This window comes from Brassica napus, chromosome C7 (assembly GCF_020379485.1).
Source record: "Brassica napus cultivar Da-Ae chromosome C7, Da-Ae, whole genome shotgun sequence".
Classification (NCBI taxonomy): Eukaryota; Viridiplantae; Streptophyta; class Magnoliopsida; order Brassicales; family Brassicaceae; genus Brassica; species Brassica napus.
In genome coordinates, this window is record NC_063450.1 from 503,483 (window position 1) to 521,771 (window position 18,289).

The 18,289-nt window shown below is 39.1% G+C and overlaps 6 protein-coding genes across 8 annotated transcripts; 4 read left to right on the plus strand and 2 right to left on the minus strand.

Annotated features, from left to right (window-relative positions):
- Nucleotides 1-1,147: 1,147 nt before the first annotated feature.
- LOC106380691 (signaling peptide TAXIMIN 2-like) lies at nucleotides 1,148-1,859 on the plus strand. Its single transcript, XM_013820508.3, has 2 exons — nucleotides 1,148-1,369; nucleotides 1,598-1,859. Exons 1-2 carry the CDS (start codon nucleotides 1,272-1,274, stop codon nucleotides 1,719-1,721), a joined length of 222 nt encoding a protein of 73 aa, XP_013675962.1. The 5' UTR covers nucleotides 1,148-1,271; the 3' UTR covers nucleotides 1,722-1,859.
- Nucleotides 1,860-2,000: 141 nt separating this feature from the next.
- On the plus strand, nucleotides 2,001-4,169 carry LOC106380692 (shikimate O-hydroxycinnamoyltransferase). The gene is made up of 2 exons (XM_048763817.1): nucleotides 2,001-2,881; nucleotides 3,043-4,169. Exons 1-2 carry the CDS (start codon nucleotides 2,474-2,476, stop codon nucleotides 3,934-3,936), a joined length of 1,302 nt encoding a protein of 433 aa, XP_048619774.1. The 5' UTR covers nucleotides 2,001-2,473; the 3' UTR covers nucleotides 3,937-4,169.
- A 312-nt stretch (nucleotides 4,170-4,481) lies between these two features.
- LOC106380694 (protein TRACHEARY ELEMENT DIFFERENTIATION-RELATED 7) lies at nucleotides 4,482-5,281 on the minus strand. The gene has a single exon (XM_013820511.3). The coding sequence runs from the start codon at nucleotides 5,198-5,200 to the stop codon at nucleotides 4,586-4,588; it is 615 nt and encodes a 204-aa protein (XP_013675965.1). The 5' UTR covers nucleotides 5,201-5,281; the 3' UTR covers nucleotides 4,482-4,585.
- A 1,002-nt stretch (nucleotides 5,282-6,283) lies between these two features.
- On the plus strand, nucleotides 6,284-9,369 carry LOC106380695 (mitochondrial import inner membrane translocase subunit TIM44-2). The gene is made up of 13 exons (XM_013820512.3): nucleotides 6,284-6,505; nucleotides 6,600-6,688; nucleotides 6,777-6,860; nucleotides 6,949-7,024; nucleotides 7,349-7,702; nucleotides 7,780-7,848; nucleotides 7,964-8,028; nucleotides 8,121-8,189; nucleotides 8,274-8,346; nucleotides 8,420-8,524; nucleotides 8,619-8,690; nucleotides 8,785-8,847; nucleotides 8,951-9,369. Exons 1-13 carry the CDS (start codon nucleotides 6,431-6,433, stop codon nucleotides 9,074-9,076), a joined length of 1,320 nt encoding a protein of 439 aa, XP_013675966.2. The 5' UTR covers nucleotides 6,284-6,430; the 3' UTR covers nucleotides 9,077-9,369.
- A 715-nt stretch (nucleotides 9,370-10,084) lies between these two features.
- On the minus strand, nucleotides 10,085-11,759 carry LOC106380696 (serine/threonine-protein kinase 19 homolog). Of its 2 annotated transcripts, none has more exons than XM_013820513.3 (8): nucleotides 11,610-11,759; nucleotides 11,444-11,517; nucleotides 11,267-11,347; nucleotides 11,080-11,172; nucleotides 10,860-10,979; nucleotides 10,690-10,761; nucleotides 10,539-10,616; nucleotides 10,085-10,454 (listed from the first exon to the last, which is right to left on the minus strand). In XM_013820513.3, the coding sequence occupies exons 1-8, from the start codon at nucleotides 11,719-11,721 to the stop codon at nucleotides 10,263-10,265; spliced, it is 822 nt and encodes a 273-aa protein (XP_013675967.1). In that variant the 5' UTR covers nucleotides 11,722-11,759; the 3' UTR covers nucleotides 10,085-10,262. The 2 variants fall into 2 exon arrangements, with proteins under 2 accessions (XP_013675967.1, XP_013675969.1); XM_013820515.3 differs by having other exon boundaries at nucleotides 11,444-11,540; nucleotides 11,610-11,728.
- Nucleotides 11,760-11,863: 104 nt separating this feature from the next.
- Nucleotides 11,864-13,467, plus strand: LOC106380697 (5' exonuclease Apollo). Of its 2 annotated transcripts, none has more exons than XM_022705842.2 (3): nucleotides 11,864-12,167; nucleotides 12,279-12,544; nucleotides 12,612-13,467. In XM_022705842.2, the coding sequence occupies exons 1-3, from the start codon at nucleotides 11,885-11,887 to the stop codon at nucleotides 13,284-13,286; spliced, it is 1,224 nt and encodes a 407-aa protein (XP_022561563.1). In that variant the 5' UTR covers nucleotides 11,864-11,884; the 3' UTR covers nucleotides 13,287-13,467. The 2 variants fall into 2 exon arrangements, with proteins under 2 accessions (XP_022561563.1, XP_013675970.1); XM_013820516.3 differs by having other exon boundaries at nucleotides 11,865-12,167; nucleotides 12,228-12,544.
- The last annotated feature ends 4,822 nt before the right edge of the window (nucleotides 13,468-18,289 follow it).

An 18,289-nucleotide genomic window follows, 5' to 3' on the forward strand; every position in this document is an offset into this window, starting at 1 on the left:
TAAAAATAAAAATGAGTGAACAAATCATTTTTAAAAAATATTCATCTAAATAAACCATTTGAATGGACAAACAACTAGATATAGACCATCAAAATAAATCATCTGTAAAGAAATGAACAAACATCCCCTAAATGTTATATAAATAGAATTTGAAGCAAGGGTGAGATGAAAATGATTATCGTAAAATGATTGACTAAAAGTGCATTGTTGATACCCTACGTCAACACTAAAGCTAGGCATTTTATCTGTTATTTGATTTGATTCGTTATTTATTTCGATTCGATCCAAAATTTTGAATATTCGTAAGTCTCTGGAATCAAACAAATATTAAAAATTAATATCCATTAAAAATGAAACAAATCACAAATAGTAAAATTTAGAGTCGGATATTCGCTCCCCAACGACTTTTTTATACAAATGGATGTACATATATAATTAAATATAAAAATTAATGTATAATTTTATCTAATTGTTATTTTAACATATAGTTTTTTTAGTTTTATTTATAAAAGTATTAAATTAAGAAAGGAATATAAAGTCTTTATAAACACAATTTTCTAAAATTTTATGTTTAAAAAAATAATTTTGAAAATTTATTGAACATATAGTTTCACTAATCTTTATTTTTTTATTTTATATTCTGTAAAAGATATTTTTTTAATACAAGCTTGTATAGTTTTTTCCAAATTTATTTGTATTGAATAAAGTAGATGATATCTGTAAATATTCGCAAATATCTGTAAGTTTTTGAATATCCAGAAAACTAAATACTCATATTTTTTGAAACAAATCAAATCGAAAAATTGGAGATACTAAGAAGCAAATTATAAATACTACAAAAATATGATAGTATTTACTCAGCCAATGAGGTATTTTGAAAAGTTGACGAGATAGTAGAATTTTTCCATAAAGGCACATCGTTGACTCAACTTTTGCTCTTTGGAAAAAAAGAGAGGAAGCTTCGGACTTCCCAGACGGACAGAAAGACAAGTAGTCTGAACCATAAACGTTTGACTAACCGAAAAAGCCCCCTTGACTTTCACTATATCCAAGTAAAGAAACAGAAGCCGCAGGGATAATATCGTAGTTTCAATCTCGCCGCGTGGTCACGGGGGTTATACAAAGTCTTAAGCAGACTCGTGGAACTTAATAATACTATTAATCGATTTTGATTTAGTTTAAAACCTCTAGTCTCTTGTTTCTCTTTCTCATTCTCTGCGTAACAGAACTTGTCTGCTTCTAAATTTGGGAGAGAAAAAGGGAAGAGAAGAATGGGAGAATGTAGGCCACTTGGTTTCTTGTTGGGGCTACCATTTGCACTTGTCGCTCTCCTTCTATCTCTTGTTGGTGCTGTCATCTGGATCATTGGGTAATTAAATTACCTTTTTCTTTCTCTTTCTCTTTCTTTCTCTTTATATTATTATGTTTGTGTATGTAAATTCATCAACCGTGAAGATCCAATTCCCTCTCGCGCTATCTCTCTCTCGGTTATGTTCCTCTCCTAAATTATCCCCTAGATCTACTTTTTTTTAAAGAAAAAATAAGGGAATGTTATTTCAGACTAAAATTGATAGAATTATATAATATGTTTGGACAGGACGATACTGAGTTGTTTGTGCCCATGTTGCTTCTGTTTCGCTACGTTGGCTAACTTCGCCGTGAATCTCATCAAACTTCCTGTCAAAGTCCTCCGTTGGTTCACACACTCCATCCCTTGTTAAGACTAGACTCCTCTCCATTACTTTAATTTTCTTTTTCTTTACTAAATTATTTTTTGTCACGAAAATTGTTATTATTTTTTTTTTAAATGTAATTTTTGGGTAATATTAGAATGTTAAATGTTCTTAAGATAAGGCTTATTTCTTGACTCCGCCCCAAAAAAATTCCTTTACCAGGAAGTAAAAGAACCCAATCGAAAGTGGGAACTGATTTTGCGTAAATGATAAAACCCAGTTTGAGCCCAAAATTGTTAACGGTTATCATTTAAAAATGTACAGAGAACCGCCACAACTAAACATCAATGATGAGAGTATCGTTGGTTTCGAAGAAGACTAACTTGTATCAATTTTCGAAGATGTGGGTCAGATGTTTTGGGCCCAAAATGTAATCGGGCTTAGGAGATATTAATAGTTTGTAGACAGAGAAGGTGGAGGAGAAGGGAGACTTATCCAAAGTGTGGGGTTTACCAACCCCAACACACACAGAAATGGAAAAAAAAAAAAAAGGAGAGAATTATCGCATTACGGAGAGAGTTGGTGGGAGCGCAGATGGACAGATGGAAAAAAGGAAAAAAGAGGAGAGAGTAGGCGGGCGCGGTAGGTGAAGGATAACGACGTCTCGCCATCCACCCATTTTATATATATCCAACATTCTTCCTCTTAATTGTCAGATCTCCAAATTCAATAGGAATCGAGATCTCTCAACACTAGTTACTACTAGTGTGTATTGTAATTTGTATCAAAAAAAGAAAAGAATGAAAATTAACATCCGCGATTCCACCATGGTCCGGCCCGCCGCGGAGACCCCCTCGACTTACCTGTGGAACTCCAACGTTGACCTCGTGATCCCCAGGTTCCACACTCCCAGCGTCTACTTCTACAGACCCACCGGCGCCTCCAATTTCTTCGACCCTCAGGTCATGAAGGAGGCCCTCGCCAAGGCCCTGGTCCCTTTCTACCCCATGGCTGGCCGCTTGAAGAGGGACGACGATGGTCGTATCGAGATCGACTGCAACGCCGCCGGTGTTCTCTTCGTGGTCGCCGATACTCCCTCCGTCATCGATGATTTCGGAGACTTCGCTCCCACCCTCGAGCTCCGCCAGCTTATCCCCGAGGTTGATCACTCCCCTGGCATTCATTCCTTCCCGCTCCTCGTTCTCCAGGTCTTTTTTTTTTTTTTTTTTTTTTTTTTTTTTTTTTAATACTAGTAGTGAGTGAGCGAGGGAACAAACAACTGCATAGTTATTATTATACTATTAACACACAATACAATTATTAGATGGAAGAGTCTATTTGATTCCAAAGTTGTGGCTCCTTTTGTCAGGTAACCTATTTTAAATGTGGCGGAGCTTCCCTTGGTGTCGGCATGCAACACCATGCCGCCGACGGTTTCTCCGGTCTCCATTTCATCAACACCTGGTCTGATATGGCTCGCGGTCTTGACCTTACCATTCCCCCTTTCATTGACCGTACTCTCCTCCGCGCCAGGGACCCCCCTCAGCCTGCTTTCGATCACGTTGAGTACCAGCCTGCCCCCTCCATGAAGATCCCTCTCGATCCTTCCAAGTCATCCCCTGACAGTACCACCGTCTCCATCTTCAAATTATCGCGCGACCAGCTTGTTTCTCTCAAGGCTAAAGCCAAGGAGGACGGCAACACTGTTAGCTACAGCTCCTACGAGATGTTGGCTGGTCATGTGTGGAGGTCTGTGGGTAAGTCCCGCGGGCTTCCCGACGATCAAGAGACCAAACTGTACATTGCTACCGATGGAAGGTCAAGACTGCGTCCGCAGCTTCCCCCTGGTTACTTTGGCAACGTCATATTCACTGCCACACCACTAGCCGTTGCCGGGGATCTGCTGTCAAAGCCAACGTGGTTTGCTGCTGGACTGATTCATGATGTTTTGGCTCGCATGGACGATAACTATCTCAGGTCCGCTCTCGACTACCTGGAGATGCAGCCTGATCTCTCAGCCCTGGTCCGCGGTGCGCATACCTACAAGTGTCCAAACTTGGGAATCACGAGCTGGGTCAGATTACCAATTTACGATGCAGACTTTGGTTGGGGGCGTCCTATATTTATGGGACCTGGTGGAATTCCATACGAGGGTTTGTCGTTTGTGCTGCCAAGTCCTACAAATGATGGCAGCTTATCCGTGGCCATTGCTCTCCAAACTGAACACATGAAACTGTTTGAGAAGTATTTGTACGAGATATGACAGAGACAAGCCAGCAGAAGATGATGATGATTCCTCCTTTTCCCCCCACTTAAAGTGGGGCTTTTTTTTGTTTGCTTAATGTCGCAGATGATTCGTTATCCTGTATTTTAGAGGGTACAATAAAAGTTATGTCACACATAAGTTGGTACTTGTGGTGGTTCTGTAACATTTGGATCGGTCATGTAGGAACTTTTGCTTTTATGTTTATACTGATGATGATAAGTGTTGTCCTATCAGACATGCCTTAATAGTTTGGTTATGTCAATGCTTCATCCCCTCTCTTGTTAGTTTTCCTGCAATAACAACTGTTTTTGTTACTTTCTGTATTAGGTTTCTTATACTCTATGTTATATAGTACCCCGTCACAGTTGACCTGGTTCTTGTAAACATTTCGGAGAAGGTAAAGTGGTTCCATGTAGCCATAACGTAATGCACGTTCATACATATGACAACAGTGAATATTTTTTTATTTGTGTGAGTGGCATGGAGTTTGTTTAATTGACAGGCCACAAAAACAGAGTGCTATCAACTTTTGGATATGAAGATTTGATTAACATAAATTGTCATTATTCATTAAATGGTGGAAATAGATGATTGATTACATTTAGGCCTGATGATATATATCTTTCTTTGTTTCGGGTCGCCTGAGTTAGGACTTGTGCTCAGTAAGGTGATGATTTGGCTCTGATATATCAATTGCATGTCCTCCGGTTGAATGAAGGTGAGGAGCTCTGCTGAACTTTTCAGTCTTGTGAATATCCTCTTCCAAATGAATGTCTTCCTCAATCACGACCACTCTGGTTGGTTCGCCATGGGGTCCTGGCACTATGACTTCTTCCACTTTGAGGTGTTCATCAAACTTGGTGATTTCAGTCTTCTGAGAAGTCCTCCTTCTTTTCTTGACACAGCAGAACAGAGCAGCAGCGAGGAACGCAAGAAAAAACAAACCGCCAAGAGAGACAACAACCACGACTATAACAGTTGAATGGTGCCCCGGTGGTGGTGGAAGAACGTGAGGTGGAGGGGGTGGGTGATGGGGACGAGGATAAGGTGGCGGTGGGAAATGAGGAGTAGGTGGTGGTGGAGGAACAAAGTGGGAAGGAGGCGGGGGTTGAAGTGGGTGATGGGGAGGAGGTGGCGAAATGTAGGAAGAAGGAGGCGGTGGTTGAAACGGCTGATGCGGTGGAGCCGGGAAGGGAGAAGGGTGGGGATGTTGATCGGAGGGTGGTGGGTACAAGGGGAAATATAGAACAGAGGCAGCCATTTGGTAATGTATATATGTATATTATGATGTTGTTGTTGCAAAGGTGAAGTGAGTTATTTCATATGAGTTTGAAGCCTATTTGTAGTTGTGTAAAAGCATGATTGGTGGTGGCGTGTGCGCTTGTACTTGCTTGACTCTCATGCTAAGCCTTTTTTTTTCATTCTATTAGACTTTGTTGATTGTTTATACTCCACTCCTGTGATATTAAATTCACAAACGGCTAATTTATTGAATAGTCGGTGTACTTGCTACTATCTTCGACACTGAGACTGTTTATTATCTATTCATTTTGATCCCCAAATTTGCTCTGCAGAATTTTGAGTTTACTTGACATCATTTTTTGGAGCTATTGTTACCTTTGGAACTTCTGTCTCTTCAGTTGTGTCTGGTGTAGGGATCATATTCTAATAGATTCTTTGTTTGTTTGATTGAATCCCGCTTGTCTCGTACCCCTTTACCTTTCTCATGAATAAACTTCCATTTGTTGAGTGGTATCGGCTAGGGACCCTGACACTGTATTCCAGGTGATTCTGCTTTCCATGTTATTATCAGTTTGATGATCCCCAAGTGCAATATGTTAATTCATGTATGTGGTGTGGCTCGTAGATGACAGATATGTAAGGCACATGTGTTATTTTCTCCTTTTAGATACCTTTCAAGCAAAGTATCAAAAATACGAAGGAAATTTTTTTATATGCAAAACAAAATGTCCTTGGTAAACCGCCAGTCCTCGTCTGGGGAAACATTTGCTTGCCCATGGTGGTGATGAGGTTTCTTGAAACTTTTGCCCGCTCAGGGATCTGTCAGCCCGGACTCATAAACTGCTTGTTCGCTATACAATGTATATCTCTTTGTATTGAATAAACAATAGTAGTTACATGACCTAAATCTCATTTATACCTGAGAACAACAAGTGCTAGTTAATAAACTCCCATGCCTTTCCGTTGGTCAACAACATTTACATGTTTGGGGGTTTCAATCGTTCAATTCGGCTCTTACAATGTTATGGGCCTCTTAAACTTATTTATGAGGCTAATGGCCCAAAAATACAGAGGCGAGCGAATTTGGAAACATGTCCGGAACATACTTACCCGTGTTACCGAACAGGTCTGAAAGAGAAACCCCAGAAGAAGGTTTAGCGAATGCTGCATCTTTAGGGCTTAAAGGCCAAATTGGTTTGTTTCTCAAGGCAAAAAATTTCATCCTATTCGAATTTGGAGGATCGTTGTAATGGCGAGTAGAAAGCTGATTCGAGATTTACTCATCACAAGGCAGCCTCTCTTCCTCCGATTGGCGCATCAACGGGTCCGTGCGTCTATCGTATCGATTTTGTTGTTTCTACTGTTTGTGATTGCGAACCGGGCTGATTCGATTTGGTTTTTTTTTTTTTCTTTTGTAGAGATTCATGCCAGCCATTGGGTATTCGATTAATCGCCGGTTCAGCATTTTCAGCGACTTGTCCAAGAAAATTAGAGGGGAAGCTGAAAGGTTATCTTCTTTTTTTTTTTATGCCAATTCTTATATATGTTTAGTGGATGAGATGTTGTTAGTTCAAAGTTTGTTTACATTTTCGCAGCAATCCTGAATTCCAAAAAACAGTCAAGGAGCTCAAGGAAAAGGCAGAAGAGCTTAAAGTTGTCAAAGAGGACCTCAAAGTTAAGTAAGTTACATCTACTATTTCTTCACCTTACTTACTTAGAGAGAGGAAGCTTCTTATGAATGAAATCAAAAAACAAAACAAAACGCAGAACAAAAGAAAAGACTGAGCAGCTCTACAAGCAAGTTGATGGTGTCTGGACCGAGGCTGAATCTGTCGCTAAAAAGGTACTAGAGCGGCATTATCGATATTTATATAAAACTAGTGCAATTATTTCCTAAGCTGGGTTGTCTCTTCTTTGCATTTGTTTTTGGTATGTCTGTGTTAAGAATGTGCTTATTGTTTTACCTCTTTCTGAAACCGTTTGCTGTACTTGAACGTATCAAGTATCGCTTGTTGTTTGGTAACTGAATACTATACTTATGAACGTTATTTATATGTATGAGGACCCAAACTTTGTACACTGTTAAAGACTATAGGATTGTTTCTTACCAAACAGCTTTGATGGCGCAGGTCTTTTTATGCATTTTTTTTTTTGTTTTTGTGATCAGGTGAAGGAGTCATTCAAGCTTGGTAAGGAGGAGAATGCAGAGTCAGCAAGTTCATCAGGCACAGGAAACTCTAAAGAGGAAAACCAGCAACAGCAGCAATCAGGCACTACTGAGGGAGGTCAACATACATTATTTGAAAAAATTAAATCAAGCATTTCTTCGCCCCTTGACATAGCGAGGAAGGGAATTGACATTGTGAAGGATGAGTTGCGAGGAGGCACGCCTAAAAAGAAGCACCTGGAATACACGCCTCCCCCACCATTTACAGGTGTGAAAAGTACGAGAACTGATCTGGTGGTTACTCCTACAAAACAGTCCAAGTGGCAAAAGAAATGGGAATCTTTAAGAGAAAAGGTAACAGCGACCCTCTTTGTCTTTTCCGCTTATGCCATGTTATATTTTCCTCTTGTTAACTTTGAATTTTGGTTTAGATGCAAGCTCATCCTGCTTTTAAACGTCTAAGCGGGATAAGTGAGCCTGTTGTCAACAAGAGCCAAGAGGTAATGAACCATTTTCTCTCTTTACTCATTTCGTTCAGAGATCTTATGTTACAATAGTCTCTTTGATAATACTGTTTTGTACTTGTTAATTGGCAAATGCATCTTGACTGTGTAGATTGCAGAGGATGTTGTGGAAAGATGGGAAACCAGTGACAATCCCATTGTTCACAAAATTCAGGAGTATGCTCTAATTGCTCCCACCTTATTATTTTGTTAAATATGAACTTACTTACAACAACCTATATATATATATATGTGTGTGTGTTTGGCAGCTTAAATGAGGCAGTGTTTAACGAAACAGATTCTGGATCAACTTATAAGGAGATACGCCGCCGAGATCCGTAAGTGATACAGGCTGAGTAATTAGTTTGAAAAATGTGGCGCCCTCTCGGTTAATTATACCTTTTTATCACTTTCTTGCATAGATCGTTCTCCTTGACGGACTTTGCTGCAGAAGTTCATGAAGCCATCAAACCAGTCTTGAGTGCATATAGCAAGGTTAGTATGGATCATCTACACTCCCGTATTTGATTTTTTGTGGCCTCTAAATTGTCTCCCATCTCCGAGCCAGGGAGATGCTGAGACACTGAAGAAGTATTGTAGCCCGGAAGTGATTGAACGGTGCACTGCAGAGCTCGCAGCTTTAAAAGGCCATGATCTTTTTTTCGATCACAAGGTAAAGATTGTTTTGTCAAACTTGGTTCACACCATGAGATCATGTAAAGCCTGTGAGTCAGTTGGCTTCATTTTTTTTTTGTTGTGTTGTTCAGATTCTGCACATATCGGAAGTAGAAGTTGAAGAGACAAAGATGATGGGAACTACACCCACAATCATCGTCAGGGTAAATGATTTTTTTTTTTTTTTTTTTAATTATGAGAGGTCATACTTTAGCTAAGATGTGCATTTCATGGATTGTATCATCATCTTTGATGAAGTTCCAAACGCAAGAAATCTTCTGTGTTCGTGACAAGAAGGGCAATATCAAAGAAGGAGGCCAGGTATATATAGAAACTGTAGTACTAGTGATATAAATCAAAACCAGAAAAACATTATATTAATCTACACTGCTCTAAAACTATGTTGGGTGTGTGATGGATGTAGGACACGATACATTCGGTGTACTACAAGTGGGCAATGCAACAAGTGGAGGCAGGGGAGGAATCTATGTATCCCATTTGGAGGCTCAGAGATATATGTAAACTTGGTGCTGCTCAAGCTCTGATTTAAAATCGTTCTTTGGTTTATACCTTAAAGCTAAGCCTCTTTTATATCATTCTCACTCTTGCTCTCTGCAACGTATCAGTAGAGTATTATTTACTCAAAATCTTGCCCACTCTTTTCCCTCCTTTTTCGTGTTCTTCTTCCTCGGGAAGAATTGAGGTTCCCATGTTTTTGGGTTATAAGTTTTGACATGTATTTGATTAGTCCCCACCATGTCTCTTGTTTTGAAGGGTTCTTGCTTCTGTTAGTCCTAAGGGGATAATACACTCTTCGGAAAATAAGAAACAACATTTACAATTCGTTATCGAGTGTCATTATGTTTTTGTCTTCATTTTTTTTTTGGGGTCAAATGTTTTTGTCTTCATTTTTATCAGTAAGTTGTGACATATAAAATGGCCTGCTTTCCAGTTTTATATAATTTTTATCTCGAAGCTATATAAAAGGAAAAACGGTTAACTATATATATCTGCACAATCCAGAAGAATTGGTTTGATTACCAGATTTTTTATTATTACTGATGAAGTGATGAGTGAGTATTTTAAGTAGCAGCAGTAAGTGGAATATTTTGTGTGTCTTCCGAACTAAGCACAACACCAACTTGTATATAATCAATCCTCTCTTATCTCGCTCTTGAGTTTTGAGCTTCTTCTCTCCTCTGAATCTTTGCCATCATTCTTGGGTCATCACTTGCCTGAGAATTATTAGCTTCCAAAATATAGCTTGGAAGAGCTTAGCCGCCAAATTCCAGACTCCGGAGATCCAAAACCAAACCCCTAACCCTGTACAGTACATAAGCTTCCGACAACCGTTCAATCCACCGACCAGAGAAATCTCTTTGAGACAGACAGACTCCAGTGTTTTTCTAAAAAGGGGTTGTATACGTCCATAAGCCAGAATTGGTTCTAGAGAAGGGAATAGACGAGAGAGCCCAAGAGTTCATCAACAGAATCAAAGCAGAGATACTACTCCTAAGCAGAGGCTACTTTAGTAGTTAATTTATGTGTGTATAAGAAAGGGTACAATTTCAACTATTCTGTAAGAAGAAGAAAAAAACAATCGTGTATGGATTTAGCTTCACTCTTTAAAAGTTCTTCTCCATGAACCATAAATAGATTTCACTTAACAAGATGATGAGCTAAATCGGATGAATTGACAACATTAAGTGGATGTGTATACCATATCAAAATAGGGGTTAGTCGTTTGAAACACGAACAACCAAACCAGAAGTGGTTTGAAAAGTTTTGAGGTGACCGGAGCCAATGAGATCTCGTATGTGAAATCTCATATCAAGAGGAGAGTAGCGGAGTCGTCTCTTTTCAAGCTCGGCCAAGAACATCTCTTTATGTCGCTTTCGCTTTAGCAACGAGAGCAGCTCCTTCCTTCCCTGATCATATCAGATTGAGAGAGTAAGAGAAAAAGGTTGACGATCACTTACGAAGAAAAGTTTTGTTTTATTTTAGGAGGTTACCTGCAGTAAAGCCTTCCACAGTTTGCCAATACTGGGAATGGCGAACCAGTACATGTCTGGATCGATAAGTTGGCGTGTCTGAGAGAGAAAATGGTGTATGAAGAGTTAAAAAGAGAGCGAAAAAAAAAGAGGATTATTAATATTTACATACGAGAAGGCCAGCGTTGATTAAGAGAGTGATGTGCGCATCCTTCACCTTTCCGCCCAATGCCAAGAGCGAACACTGCATTGAGTTTTAGTTGAAAACTTTAGGCATCTATACAAGAGAGAATTTGGATTAGAATAGAGAGAGAGAGAGAGAGAGAGAGAGAGGAGTCTCACAAGCTCATGATGTGCAATACTGGGTTCGAGTTTAGAATCAAGGACATGTTCTTTGAACCACTTGAAAATATCAGTATCACTCTGTTTATTCTCTTCCATCCTCTTTGCTATTCGATCCACCTTAAAACATATTGGAGTGGATTGATTACAAAGAAAGAAGATCAATATCAAAAATTTAAAATAGACGAGAAGGAAGGACAGCAGCAATAGCAGAGCCAACCTGGTAAAGATAGTCATCCAGAAAGATGATGGCATGATCATCTTGTCCAGTGTTGAGTTTGAAAACACGAACAGCTTTATCCCTTCGTAACCACTGCACGAAATAGAGATGATCAAAGATAGAATCCAAAAGTAGGAACTTTTCAAAAGGAAACTATATGGTTGGTTAGAGAAAGGGAAAGCAATACCTCAAGTTCTCTATCGACTTGGGTTCTATCGTTGAGGCTACTGTACAATTGCGACTGTAATATGAATGGCGGCACCGAAGCCTAAGCAGTTGATGAGACAAAGTAAACGAGACCGGGACTCCAATTTCAAGACAAGAGAGAATGTCGAATTGATTTTAATAAGAGATGGAATGGAACCTGGTCAATGCGAGGAAACTGAGCCCGCATCATCCGAAGCGCCACAGAAGTATCGCTAAAGGTAAGTTCATCCTCTTCGTACCCGCAAAACCCAATCCTAAGTCAGGCTACATACAATCATCTCTCAACAATTAACAAAATCGAGGGGAAGGATTCGACGACTCACGGAGAGAAAAACATTCAGCGTGACTGCAACCAACTTCCTCCTCTTCCTCTCGCCGACGCTTCTTTCCTCCGGCAGCGGCGACGGAGGTTTCCGGATTTGTGATATTCTTCATAAGAGATTTTCATTAATTGTCTGAATATTATGTGTATGTAGGTGAAACAATTACAGTGGGCCTTGATACAATAAGTAAGCCCATGTGTCGAGATATTACAATAGGCCCAATAAAAATGACCCAAATAATGTTGTCGTCGAGAAAAGCAAGAAATGAATGAGAGATGGAGAGCGGTTTGATATCGGTGGACCGGTGGAAGAGTGGGAGTCAGGCCTACTTCTTGACTCATATGCACTCCGATCACACTCGCGGCCTCTCCCCCAACTGGTCCCATGCTCCTCTCTTCTGCTCCCGCACCACCGCCTCCCTCTTCCCCGGCTTCGACCTCTCCTTGCTCCGCCTCGTCCCCCTCTCTTCTTCCTGGCAATCTCTCTCCCTCCGCTCTCCTTCCTCCGGCTCCCCCGTTCTCCTCCATTTCATGGCCATCGACGCCCACCACTGCCCCGGTATGTATATGCTTTGCTTTGCTTTTTCTCTGTGGATTGATAGATTGGATTTGGTTTTAGGATCGGTGATGTTCATGTTCCGTGGAGACTTCGGATGTTTTCTCTACACAGGAGACTTCCGTTGGGAATGTGAGGATGCTGCTGCAGAGGAAGCAAGGACCACTCTCGTCGCTGCTGTCAACGACTTCCCCGTCGACATTCTCTACTTGGATAACACCTACTGCAACCCCATCTACACCTTCCCTTCCCGTCATGTCGCTGCCAATCTGATTGCCCACATAATCCTCTCTCATCCTTCCCACGATATCGTCATTGGAGTTGACTCTCTGGGCAAGGAAGATCTTCTCGTTCACCTCTCCCGTATTCTCAACATCAAGGTTCTCTTTCTTTTCCTCTTTGAGTAGTTTGTGTTGATAAGTTGTGCCTTACATAGTCATTATCCAGATTTGGGTTTGGCCAGAGCGACTCCGCACCATGCACCTCCTTGGTTTCCAAGACATTTTCACCACTGACACGTCTCTTACCAGAGTCCGTGCTGTCCCTCGCTATAGTTTCAGCATTCAGACGCTCGAGGGGCTCAATCTCATGTGCCCAACCATCGGCATCATGCCTTCGGGTCTCCCATGGCTCAAAACACCTTTCAAAGGAGATGCCAATCTCTCTGCTTCTCTCCTTACTGCTAACAATCGTAGGAAGCCTGCAGCTCAACAGAGAGAATTACTACTACTACAAGGGGCGGTGCATATGTTCCATGACAACATGTTTTCGGTGAACTACTCTGATCACTCATGCTACCAGGAGATTGGAGAGTTTATAAATCTTGTCAAGCCCAAGAGCATGAAAGGCATTGTGGTTTCATCCTCATGCTATGTTGATCCTCTCTACTATTTTGGGCGTGTCTGCGGTGCTAGCGAACCTCCAGAGTTACTTCTTTTGAGGCCTGACTCCAGAGAGCAATTTCGAGCTGTTAGGATCAAGTCTTATTCTACCAAGGACGAGACAATAAATTCGCAAAAGGAAAAATGGAGAAAGGGAGATGGCCATTCGAGTTTGAGGAGAAACAAGAAGAGGAGAGCACGTATACAAGTTAAGTGCGCCAAAATTGCAGATGTTGATTAGCATTACTTGGGGCTCTGGGTAGTGTGTATAACATGGAACGGCTTCTTAATTTAACCAAAGCTTAATTACAATGCTGCAATGACGTTTTCTCTGTTTGAGAGGGAGAGGGGCATAAATAAACGGTATATAGTATTACATTAAATGGTTTTTTTTTTATTAATCAAAATTCAATCTTCGCACCCTTGAAAATAAATCAAATCACTCCCAAAAATCTTCATTTTTAAAGGTTCACGAAAATTGCTTTTATAAAACTAATGGAAAAATTTATCTTTATTGATAACATAGAGGTTTCTTATATAGGAGATTACATCGTCATAGATAAATGGAAAATCATAATCTCTTGGTTATGAGTCATCTAAAATTTGGTTCATAACACTCCCCCTTGGATGACATAACCATTTAAAGCTTGTAATGTGCTTTAATGTTGCCTCATTAAAACCTTACCAGAAAAATCCAATTGGAACAAAACCACGCTGAAAGAAAAAGAGTACAACACACATTACTTCCCCTGATTTGGACATTACTGAAGGTCCCTTGGACCTCTCCAATTTTCTGCAATCCGTGGGTGATGAAGATCTTGGGCAGAATATGCTTCGTCCTCGAACATGATAGTTGGTTTACCATCGGCCATACCACAATCTGATCGAACATATTGAGTCATCGACCTCAAATACACACACACGAAATCTTGGATGATGTTGTTGTGATATGCGTGTACCACCATGTGTAAAACATAACATATCTGAAAACAAATCAACAAAACCAAATAACCCCTCTTTGGGCTGGTTAGTATAAAATAAACCAAAATCAAAGGCTTCTTCATCGTCCTTCTTATGGACCAATCAGATCAGTGTCTAAAACAAGACTTCTGCATCGTCCATCTCATGACTAAATGGACTTCTTTATCATCCACCTTTGGACCGAATGGATCAGTGTCCAAAACAAGTGATCTCACGTCCATGTACTAGATAATGGGTGAGACTGGTCCATATTAAATCTCTTGAGTACCCTTTTCTGTATATACTATTTGATGCACAAGGATTTCATTGTTAATGTACTCAAGCTGTAATCCCAAACAAAACTTTATTTTCCAAGATCTTTCATCTCAAACTCTTTCTTGAGATATTCAACTGTTTGGGAAATTGTATCCAGAGGTTCCTAGGATATTCAGATCATATACTTTGATGATTATCAATATTGTTCTCGAGAACTTGTTGTACTTTCAGCTCAATACCCTCTAGTACTTTCATTATCCAGTGGACAATATAAATATGCAGTCACTACATCAACTTGCTGCAAGTCTAATTTTCTCTCTTATAAAGCCAGACTTATGAGAAATCTAAAAGTAGTTGCATCCACCACATGGGAGTATGTCTCCTCATAATCTATTACTGGTCTTTGTGAGCATCCTTGTGTAACATCAGCTTTATATCTCACGATTTTTATTCCTCACAAGACCCATTTATATCCATTGGTTTTAACATCATATTGCGTCTTAATCATATGGCCAAATACACTTTTCTTCCTTAAACTGTTTAACCCCACGTTTTCATTCAATCCAATCTGTTTTACGAGTGCGCACTCTTATATTGATGTGGGTTCATGATCCTCGCTTATATTCATAAATTCAAGTGCTACCTTGTATGCAAATAAATCATATTATGTCGACATTCCTTATTGGTTCCATTATGTTCCAGACATGATATAATTGATTGAGATTCATTATTATCAGGACCTTTAATACTTTGCAGCTTGGCGTCCCAAGCTACATTGTTTGGTACATGTACCTTAGAGCCGGCCGACCTTATCTCCATGTCTGGGATGGTTTCCTTAGTAACCTCGGATTTTGATTTTGATTATCATTCTCTGCACCTTTCTTTTGTTTCCGAGGATTCTTATCTTTTGGAACTTATTTGGTCTACCACGTTTCATACGTTGTCTAGACTCTGTAACAACTTGACTGTGTCTCTTCTTGGACATCAAATTCGTTGGTGCTTTACAAGCTGGTTTATATATGACTCAGTCATTCTTTTTCGGATCAGCAAATGTGTCAGACATTTGATTACCTAGCTTTTAAAATGTATTATCTTTGGACGTCTATTTCACATTCTTTAGTCCGAGGATCTTGCCAAGACATTGATGGTTGATTACAATCTATTTCTTTTACCATTCTTTTACCAGCTTTATTATTATTTTTTTTCTCCTTCTGGTCTTAAAATAATCCGTGTACCTGGCCTCAAATATAATCACCCATAGTTGGCTCAAAGTACTTTATTATTGTGGGAGAATCATATCCAATATATATCTTCATCCTCCATTTGAAGTCTCATCTTAGTTATCTGTGGTAGAGCAATTAGTACATAGACATCACATCCAAATGTCTTATGATGGCCTATGTCTGGCTATTGACCCGTTAATAATTGTGATAGAGGATATCTATGCTCATGATGCGTATTAACTTAGATGCATGTAAATTTCGTGTGGCCCAAGCTGTGAATGGGAGTTTTGACCTCATAAGTTATGGTATATCAATCAGCTATTTGCGTTTTAAAAGATTTCGGCCAAGCCGTTCTTGGTATGGACATGTATCACAGAATTGTCTACACTTACCCCCATGGACATACCATAATCATTTAAACGCTTGGGACATGTATTCACCAGTATTATCTAGACATATAGTCTTTATTTATGAAAAAGGGGCTCGTAGCCGTTTTACTGGTGATGGCCTAATGAGTTTTCCTTGTGTACATGCTACACACGTGAGATTCTTTGGGATAACTCTTCTTATATTTTAATGTGTGCCTTTTGAATATCAATTTTCGCATCATGTTTGGACCAGGATGGCCAATCCGGTCGTGCCATAAAGTGTATATTTTCGTAGGCTTTTAGCCTCTATCATGCTGATCTATGAATAGTTTAGGTTAGTAGAGAATGCATGTATAGTCTTTAGGACTTATTATGGCATTGGGAGATTTTATACATATATCTGAAGGAACTCTTTGTTTCCTTCGCCCATTGTTTCAATATGGAAACCATTCATTCTTATATCTTTAAAACTCAATAGGCTGCTCTTGTTCTTAGAGCTCGGTGAATATAAGGGATCACTGATTTCAAGATGCATACCCTTAGGCAATAATATATTAGCCTAGCCATAGTCTTCTTTCAGACTGGCGATACCTGTTTTAGTACTTATATTGACGTTTTTCAGTGTACTCATATAGAAAAATCATTCATTCATTTATATCTAAGCAGACAATGTAATAGAAATAAATTCAAGGAGATAAAAATCAGAGAAATCATACAAGCAAAGCAATCACACAAGTTTGATGTCAAAATCAGATTATCAACTTGATTCTTTTAGGCAATCATAAGTCTCATATTCCATAAGATCATCTTGATCATGTTCGAAATTATTTTCACCATCTTTATAGACCAAGTGGGTTTCAGGATTTCTCCCTTTCAGACTCTCTTTGATAAAGGTCACAAAAATGTTTGGGAGTCCTTCATATCTTAGCCCAATGGTTCCCCATTCCACATCTATGGCACACTGATTTGGTCGAACTTTGTGGTTTAAAGGATATACCACGACCACTGCCTTGACCATGGCTCAAATTGGGTTGATACCCACGGCCTCTGCCATAGTGATTCTCACGGCCAAATGTGTTATAGTGGCCATGGCCACGTCCTTTCCACCCTCCACGGCCATGACCGTGTGGTCTATCATTCTGGACGTGGTTACCTTTTTTCATCAGACGTGGTTACCTTTCTCATTGGCATTATTGCCTTCTATGATACATTCACCAAGTCTTTTTGACTTTAGGATAATCTTTGTATCCAATGCCCACCGTAAATAATTATTTCCAGAAATATTTAGGGCAGCAAAATCCAGGTTGATTTTCGACATCTCAAATCATATATCACTCAATAATTAGGTATAATTTTCATGCGGCCTTACTCTTTAAAACAATCAATTCGGATTTCAATCTTGTGAGGACAATGAGACTATCAATCTTAAAGGCATTTAATCAATCAGTCAATTTCTAGCAAGTCTCGGCAATACTATTTCTATGTGCTCATAATATTATGGTTTATCAAGACTAGCAAAAACGGATTCAATTAATCATGCAATTAGGGTTTAACAATCAATGGATTTTAGCAAGACTAGTAAAAAGAATTATTAATCACTCAATCAATTTCAAGGCTGATTTTATCAATACTAGAATATAGATTTCAAGCATGAATTTCAACGAATAAGTTTCAAGGCTGATTGGTATTTAGCATAAACCATGTGTAGATAATTTATCTAGTATCCGAATTTATCAAACCTCAAAAACATATAATCAGATCAATCAATTTAATCGAACTTAGCATACAATCTTAAACCTCAAGACATTAGATTTTATCATGAATCTATCAACCTAGCATACGGATTCTCAATTCTGAAAGACATCCAAATCAGATCAATATAACCTATCATACAGATTATTTAGGGTTTTTATTTAAAATAGATTAGATTACAAAACTATCAATCCTAGCAGGTGATATTAAACCTCAAGAATCATGCAATCAGATCATTCGGATTTTAAACAAGTAAACCTCAATCAATCTATCAACTTATCGGATTATATAAACAAAGCAAGCTAGCAACCTATCAGATTCAATCAATGTTTTAATAGGCTGGTCGGTTTAAACAATTTTAAATCAGATGAATAATTAACCAAGCAGGATGAGAAAATAAATCTATCAATTTAGCAGTCAAACAATTCTAGCAACATAACATCAGATTCAATCAGATTTAAAACCTCAATGATCAAAACCGAAAACAGTTTTGATTTCAAAATATTCGATTAGGGTTTTAATATGTGATTTGATAATTATAGTATAGTTAATTCTGATACTTATATTATTTAGGGTTTATAGATATACGGTTAGGGTTTATCGGATTTTAACTTGTAAAAACCGATGTGGGGTTTTAATCATGTAGGAACATGATTTAGGGTTTG